The sequence below is a fragment of the Corvus kubaryi genome, unplaced genomic scaffold (genome assembly GCF_017639235.1).
Source record: "Corvus kubaryi isolate FWS band 111438036 unplaced genomic scaffold, C.kubaryi_AGA036_p1.0 37398, whole genome shotgun sequence".
Taxonomy (NCBI): domain Eukaryota; kingdom Metazoa; phylum Chordata; class Aves; order Passeriformes; family Corvidae; genus Corvus; species Corvus kubaryi.
The window spans coordinates 45,755,834-45,764,736 of NW_024581137.1; the positions used below are offsets into that span (position 1 = coordinate 45,755,834).

At 41.1% G+C, this 8,903-nt stretch overlaps 1 protein-coding gene across 1 annotated transcript in view; it reads left to right on the top strand.

Moving 5' to 3' along the window:
* The window catches only part of LOC121671342, a 20,713-nt gene extending 12,444 nt beyond the window's left edge, over positions 1–8,269 (top strand). Inside the window, exons 3-5 of the mRNA XM_042042804.1 lie at positions 6–349; positions 1,599–1,642; positions 5,311–8,269. Coding sequence (XP_041898738.1) covers positions 6–349; positions 1,599–1,642; positions 5,311–5,412 — 490 coding nt within the window. The 3' untranslated portion in view covers positions 5,413–8,269. The remainder of the gene's footprint in view (positions 1–5; positions 350–1,598; positions 1,643–5,310) is intronic.
* Positions 8,270–8,903: the final 634 nt, after the last annotated feature.

The window sequence follows — 8,903 nt, forward strand, 5'->3', positions numbered from 1 at the left end:
CGGAGGCGTGGGGCGGTGCGGCGGGGCGGGGGCAGCCGGCCGGCTCCGCGGGGCGCCGGCGGCGCGGACCGGGCGGAGGAGCCGGCGGGTCCCGCACGCGGCCGGAGCGAGTGTCCCGACCGAGCCCGAGGGCGTGCGGCTGCCCCCGCCCCGTCTGCCCCGCTGGGTGCCGGGGATGCGGAGCCGGGATCGCACCGGCACAAGGAGCCTAGCGAAATCCTGGTCCCTCGACCCCGGCTGGTGCTCTGGGGGGAACGGGCACCGCTGCTGCTCCTCGGGGCGCTGCCTGCTGCCGCCCTGCCTCAGGTACGCGGGTCCGAAGAAAGAGAGACATGGCATCGTCGAGAAGGTGCGTGGCAGGACACCGCAGCGGTCTGCTGTCCCTCCGGCTGTCCAGGGGGGAACAGCCACCGCGCACGGCCAAAGTCAGATGGTCTTTATGGTCTTTCGGGTATCTGTTAACGCAACAGGACCAACACAGTGCGAAAACTAGTGCATCCTCATTAACACCAGTATCAATGGAACTGCTGAGCAATCTCCTCCGCAACGCCGCCAGAAGTCATAGGGGTTTATAGATATCGCTCACTTTTTTCACGGATTTCACTAAGGGCAATGGAATTGCACCGTTCATTGGACATTCAATGTGGCCTGACAATATATACCTTTTGTGTAGAAATGGTAAAACAATTCAAATTAACTAGAGTGGAGGCAGAGTTTGGAGGACAGGAGAGCAGTGGGAAACAGCTTTCTTCCTTTTTTTTTTTTTCTTTGGAACTTATACGCAGCACTAAAGATGTGAATTTCAAGGAAGCTTTGTAGCACATAATGTCAACATCCTTCTACAACACCAGGCAACTCAGCACGTGTCCTCTGGTGCTCCCTGCCCGGCAGCTGTCCCAGCTGGCAGTCTGCTCTTGTTCCCTTAGCAATAGTATTAGTAACTTTAAGAACTTCAAACCTGGTACAAATGGCAAAGCTGTCTGCGGTTTGGTAGGTACACAACTAAGGAGAAGAATTAATGATGTTTTTAAAACATCAAAGGTGAAATTATTGCCCAGTTAAGTCAAGGGTGAGAATGGCATCCCTAACCCTTTGTGTTCTAGTTAGGAGTTTCCAGTGTAGAAAACAGAGGAGTCAGTTTATATTAATTGGATTCCATGCATATTATCCAATTTCATTGAAATCCACTGAACCTTTTCTATCAATTGCAGTTTTAGAAAGCTTTGGGACACTCGAAAGATCAAACAATCCATTTGCTGACCTACAGATAATTTTTAGCTTAGATGCCAATTTTATTGCCATTATCCACCTGAGTTATCTGGACTAATATATCTGAATTTTATATGAGAAATAGTCTGTCTGTTAAAGCACACCTGCCGTGTTATATTTTGTCATATCCCCAGTGTTCACTTGTGTGGAATAAAGGCAGCATGCAGGAGTTCAGAAAGGCAGAAGTGAAATAAAACTGGTGTAAACAGTTTACAGCTCATGACTGAGACAACTGAGTACACGCTGCAGTTTTATGGCCATAGCTCATCAAACTTATTATTGGAAAACGATGAAAATGTTCTTCAACCTGCTGCTTCTGTACTTTCTAGGTGATCATAAAGGCTGCTGGGAACCTACTGAAAGGATGAAAGAGGTATAAATCCTTGGTTTAATATACATCACCTAAGAAACTTGCAGAAAGGACTATGAAAATGTGAAGTCAGTAGAGGCCCTTCTCAGGCTGTTTTTAACAAGAACTTTACAGTGTCATAGACTTTGTAATGTTCCACATTATACTTCAGTTGTCATTTGCATATATCTGCTAAAACATGATGTTGCATATCAAACAGTTTACCACACTGCTATAAAAGTTAATATTGTTTTATTTATAATTCTTAATACTGTTTCACTGTTTATAATTCTTAATACTATTTCACTGTTCAGACACAGCTACAGGTTTTTCATGTTTTTCTGCGATTTAATTCCTGTTCTTACTGTCTTTAGCAAGTTTCTTGGCAGTTTTCCCAGCTGTTCTAATAGTCTCCTGGAAAAAAAACCCAACAGTTTAGAAAGAAATATTGATAGTTTTTCCATTAAATGTGTGAAACAGGAAACTTCAGTAATGAAGTACAAGAAAACAAGTCTATCCTGGGATCTGATTTAAGGCCAAAACTTAAAGACTTGCACATGAATAGTGATAGACCTAACAGGAATGAGAACCTCCAAGATTTGAGTTTCTTCCCCAGTAGGTACACATAAAAGTTATACATACATCATTCTGAAAACATTTTAAATAAAATTTACCACATAGGGTGTTTGTTTTGTTCTTCCTTAGAAGGAAGAATGAACTTTAAAAAACAAATGTAACAAGGTTGTGAGATTGTATGAGGTCTAATTATGTAAGATAAATGAAGTATAAAACATTATTATGAGAGATTATGAGAAAAGGATTATACTAATCGGGAGAAGAATTGGCAAGAGTTTCTAGTTACCAGTTTACAAAAATTACAACTACTATCCATGTTGCGATATGGGTGGCACATATATAGTTCTGGATGTTGACCTTTCCTGAGCTAACATAGCACAGAACCTGTCAATTCATTTATTAATGGTACATTGCTGGAAGATTTCCATGAAGAGGCAGTAATCTGTCTTGCAGGAAGAAGTGGGTGGTGGAGCATGGGCTGGAGGGGATCAGAGCTTACGACTACTAATGACCACTAGTCAAGTTCTGTTCCAAACAGCCAACCAGGTTGAAATCCCCTGTGTGGACACTGCAAACATGCAAGGAGTGAGACTCTTGCAATTAAATGCAGATTATCAAAAGCCATTTTGCTGCGAATGTTAAAATATTCAGACAGTGGAATGCTGCTGATTTCCAGAGCTATTTCATAGTTCATCCTGCCCTTATACTCTGCATCAAAGAATTTTTATGGAATAATTCTGGATGCGTTCAGGCTTAGTAGTCTGTTCATGGCATACAGATATTCCCTGATTTGACAAGAAAACACCAATTCCATGTACAGTATGTTTTAAGTTCACACTATTTTAAATATAGATATTTCCTTAAGCCAAGTAAAATTCATTCAGTACTGTAAAAAGACCAGTGTCAAACTGAAGAGCAAGAGCATTCCTTGAAGAATTACAGGTTTTTTTAAAAGTGCCATTTGTGAAAGTGACTTAAGGATATACCAAACAGTACCAGGTTTTGATGATTTAGGATAGCTACCTGCTGTAACTCTTCTGCTCTGTTATTAGATAAAGCCTTAACTTCTTTTCAAAAATCTGACTTTCAAAGTTCTGAATCATTTACATTTTACTCTGAAGCAGAAATCTAATCAAAGTAAACATGTCTGTGGACTGAGATCTTTCTGTGGATAACCTTTCAGCTATAGAAGTGGGTTGATTTCTCAGCTGTTATATTTTGTGATTTTTTTCCTGCCATACTGATGGTTCTTCCACAAAGGAGTAAGGCAGTGTTTCCCATCATTTTCTTTTATGAATGAGAAAATCATTAAAGCTTATTAAGTAATAGTGGTTAGCCCTGGTCTGAAAAAAAAAAAAAAAGAGAGAGAAACTGAATAAAAATGTATTTTCTACAGCTTCTCAAAAGACTCTGGGATTTGGGGACTGAAAAACCCCCAAATCAGTAAAAAGTAATTACAGAATCACACATATATTAATGTCAGACTTAGGGGATGAAGGCACACAAAGTTTGGGAAGACAAGAACTTTCTTTGTGGTATAATAGAAGAAGGAAATTGTAGCAAAGAACAATGTATGATTTTCAAGAAAAGCCACAAGACTATTAACCTTTCCAGGGGCTCCAACCGGTGTCTCAAGCAACTTTGGGTAGTGGGAAGGTGTTTAAGGTTAAAGAATGAGTATAGGTAAATTCACTGCTTTGTTTTTCTGCATCTATACTGATCTTATACTGCTTTTAAAAGAATTACGTTCAAAGATTTTGAATCGTTTCTTGAAAATGCTCTGGTGGTTTTCAGCCACCATGGAACTGTTTAAATGGAACTTCTTTCTCTGAGTTACATCAACTAATGTCTTATTGAGCTGAGATCTGGGAAGGCCTGAACTAGAATGTATTGACTCACTTCTTGGTGTGAACCCTTAAAGGCAATCCATAGGTAAGGAAGCAGAATTATTAGAGGTCTAAAAAGTGAAAGAAAAGAGTGAAGTTACTGGGGGTGTCCAGAGCGCAGTAGGGGGCATTGCCAGGAGATACCCAAATAGTCTTTGTGTGTGCTAGAGCTATGGAATGTCATAAAGAAAACATTCACAGAACTTGCTTTAGCCAGCTCTCATACCACATACTGTATTTATGCTATGGGCTGAACAGAATTATATTCACATAATGATACAGGTAAGGTTCTGAATGTCCCAGTACTGCAAAGCACGTATCTAAGTCACATGTTGGAGCTGGCCAACTCCTTTTATTTGCCCTTAGGGCTGTGAAGAGTTGGCAGGTCTGTGCCTGCCGTGAGGGACATCCACCACAGGGATTGTACTGGCAGGAGAATGATCTGTCACCTTCTCTCATGCCAAGGAGCTCTTCTGCAGCCACTGAGGCTGTTCTGCAGACTGCAGCCACACTAGGGTTTACTTTGGGGATATGAGGCTAGTTAAACCCAAAGTCCATCATCAGATATGGTTTCAGCAAGCTTTACAGAGGAAAGAAGAAGGGAGAATAGGAGCAGTGAGTGTCAGCAGCTGAGAGGAGAAAAGCCCTGCATAATTTCACAGGACAAAGAAAAAGCACTAATACAGATTTGGAATTTTATTCCTGACCAGTTTCAAAGGGGGGCTCCAGATATTCAGTCACCAAAACTTCCCAACACCTAAAAAATGAAAAACTAAATACGATATTTTCCACCATGGAAAATAGTAGATAATCTAAGTAGAGGGGTCATTGCTGCCCTATAATATTTAACACAAACATATAAGCATATCATCAGTAAAATTAAATTTGTAGCAACTTTTCAATTACCAGCAACTATAATTAAAAATTGTAAAAATAATGCCGTTAAAAATAGCAGAATTTGAGAGATTTACAAGCAGCATCAGAAATTTAGGTGAACCTGTTTAATATACAGGAGACTGAACTAAAGGGTACTTGTGGAATATATGGTTTTTAAGACTCTAGGATGTTCATTTCAGTTTCGTCTTAAAGCTTTTAGAAGCCTGGTATGTTCTTAAAAATGTCAGAGGTTGCTTCACTTTTAAGCCTCACCTATAAAAGCTACTTGGAGACATTTTGTTTCTGATGAGAATTTATTGTTTCCTTCTCTTTTTTTTCTTTCTGCCAGTCCAGAAGTTTGCTCTTTGCTTTTCTTCCAGTCTTTCAGTTACTGATGAAGTTCTTGGCACAGATTTCCGAACTCTGAAACGTGGAATACAGAATTCTAGTGACTAAAGAAGACCTGTGGAGTGTTTTCACTGACTTCTCCGGGCTTTGGATCAGGCCCTCAGGCCTTTTCTGCTCTACCCAAATAATGAATAAACAATATCAACACAGAGCTACAGTACTGGGCTCATTTGTCAAGTACTTGCCAGAGCTGGAACAAATTCAGATGCTGCCAGAGGAACCCATTTGCTGAAGAGAAGCTATGCCAAATTATTTGCCACTATCAGGTTTTATCTATTGATGAGCATACCTGAAAAAATACCTTCCTGTGACATGAAGAGGAACACCCACAGGGTATGTTAGTCAAAAGGCCTATCAAAACATGATAGAACATATATTCCACCACACAAATTATTCATGTGGTTTATAAACATATTAAGAATATATTTCTCAGCTGGTGTTCCTCTTTAGGGATCTCTGTTTCACACCCTGTTCTCATCCTCGTTGGACAGAAAGTGAATGGGGTAGTGTCATGGCTTTCAATACCATGTTATCTTGGCATTTGCAGGAAAACATTGATAAAGCTTGAAGGGAAATATATCCTTTGCTCAGCTTCTCCTTTTGTTGATGGTAACAGGGAAGACTGCATGGGGTAAGGATATTACAGCAGAGACTTTCCGATTTGCACAGGAATCTAAGGGATATAACTGCAGGCATGCACTTGGAACACGTTCATCCCTGTTAGACATGGAGTTAAACACACTCCTGCTGCAAACACATGCTATCACTCCTGCATAAATATTTGCTCCTGAGCAAAGTCCTGTAGTACCTGCAGAAAGCCTTTTCTAGGGCACAGGCCAGCAGTCAAGTGTCAAAGCATGAAGGACCAGCAGAGAGTGAGTTACACATTTCCTTGCAGGGAGTATGACCAGGATACACATGGTCACCTTCACTGCTGCTGCAGAACTACTCACTGACAACTTCCAAAAATTTCCAAATACGTGCTATGACCAGAACCAAGTACTTGGAAGAGGAATGAGGCAAAAGCAGACAACTGAAATTTGAACACTGCTTTTAAGATAATTCTTGACTTAGAGAAGACAAAATAAGAAAAAAAGAATCGAAAAAGGTGAGACATGATGTTGTTTCACTCTTTGATTTCTCTTATTTTCCTTTCATTAACCTCAGAATCTCCTTTCTTCCCCTCCTCTTTCTCTATTTTATTCTCTTTTCCATACCCAATCCCACTTATCCTTCCATCTCACATCCTTTTATTGCCTTCCCTTCTTCTTGTCTTGCTTAAAAATATTTGCAGCTGCTGAAATCAGTAAAAAGGAAGACTCACATGAAATAGGAGAATCCCCAAGAGCTAAAATATATCACAGATTGTGACATGCCACCAGTAATCTAATTTATTCAAGACTGAAAAAATGATGACAGTAAATGCGTAGGTTTTCCAAAATTCAGTGCAGTGTTGAACAGCATAAGGATGTTTTAATTCCTCACAGAAGAAGCCAAACAGCTTAAATTGATCTGCAAAGATTCCAGATCTGTAATCGAAGCCAGACTGTCTTCTCCAAAACAAAGTCAACTAACTAGCCCTGGCAGACGTAGGCTATCAGGCCCATCAAGGTGCAACAGGTGAGAAGAGCTGAAAGCAGTGACAACAAAATCACTTGATAAGATCATCTTTTGGGTTTTAATCTGTTGTTGACTATGCTAACACATGGAGTAGAGCATGCTGGAAGAGTGTCTCTGTGGAGAGCAGCAGCAGAACAGCTTGAGAGCCACTGCTCAGTGCCAAAAGAAGTCTTCACTCAGGTCTCATCTTGTTTCACTGGGCAAAAAGGCCCTTCAGCAACTGACATACCAGGGCTCAAGGAAACACTTAGGAGAGTCTTTAAAAACCAAGATTTCTCACACATTATAGTTACAGAATGGTCTTCAGGACCACACCTGAGCACAGGTCCTGCTACCGTCAGCAGGGGCTGTGTGTTCAGATATGAGAGAAGAATTTAAAGCAGATTAATTCAGACATCCAAACCAAAACAGATAGATCAGATGGACAAGATTAGCTCTACCAATCTTCCTGCAGCCAGAATTAGCAACTCAGGAGCCTTCTAATTTGCCAGAAGTTCACACTGTGGCTCCACACTAATCCAGCTGACGCTGCACCTCCATCTATCATGTCATCTGTTCTAGGATTTCAGTTTATTCTAGGTTTAAAAGCTCTTCTTTCATATGGAATAAATGTGCATTGTATATACCTCAGTAAGTTGTCTAAAGTTTATTTTCTCTTTTGGAAAAAAAAAATTATTACAAATAAGTTACAAAGAACTTAAATTATGTCTCAAATTGACGAGTTGAAGTACAGAGAGTCACTAGTATGGGATACTGCTTCATACAAAAAGACAGGGGAAATAAAACATGGATGTTGGTATGCTAGGGCGTTATACCCAAAGAGGCTATAATTGCTCTCAAGGACTAAAATTGTCTTTCTCGCACCATGGAAATTACAAGCTTACCTGTTTCCAGCACAAATCCAAAACACAGCGCATGCTAGATACTGTGGAGAAAATTAACTCTATCCCAGCCAAAAACCAGCACACAGGGGAGCCAACAAGGAGTGGAATTATTTAGAGGTTGTTGCAAGAATTCAATCATTTAAATCTGCTGGGGTGAAACGACTATTTTCTATCACGGAAAACAATTTCTTCTTAAGCTGTTAAACTGGTAACATCGTAGTCGATTTGTTTGACGTAGGGTTTTGCAAATGTGTTTTCTTTCTCGCAAGATTTATCAATACATTGCTAAAGTTTTTTGACTTTTTTTCCTACAGAATCCAATACTTGCTCCAGCTCACATCTTGCCATAAGAATGCAATGAATGCTGCTTTCTCTATACCTTTTCCACCTGAATCAGATTTCAAAGTCTAAAGCTACTGAGCAGCGATGCGGAGGGAGCCCGTGTTTTTCAGTTCTTACTGTTGCAAAGTGCAGCTGCGATGGGCACGGGTACTTTAAAGCTGCAGAGGAACAGTTTCCCCTGCCTGAGGGTTTCTCCCCCTCTCTCCTGCAGGGTGCTGACCTCACAGGCAGATGACGTGCTCTGAATCACAGCAGAGTCACTCACGGTGTCCGAAGGCATCTGAAGTGGCCAGAACCCAGCAAAATCGTGGCTACTAAACCAGAGCAGCCCAAGAGCTTCTTTCTATGTTGATGACTTGTCCTTGCCCATAGCAGGACACAGAGCAGTCGCTACTTACAGCTTTGGGCTGCCTGTTTCGTGAGTCACCCTCCTTTCTGCGAGGGTGTCTGGTTTTGTCTTCCAAGATTAATAGCTCTGATATTTCGCCCTGCTTCTTTCAGCACTGTGGGGAGCCATTACAGACAAGGCACTCTGTCTTGGCCAGAGCCTTTCACACCCTTTGAATTGCGTGGTTCGGGCAAAAGAGAAGGTGTTAGCAATGCTTGAGAGTCATCTATTCAAGTCTATCCATCCAAATTTTCTGCAACACTAAATATTCACCGCTTACCATCTGTAGCTCTCAACCTGATTTA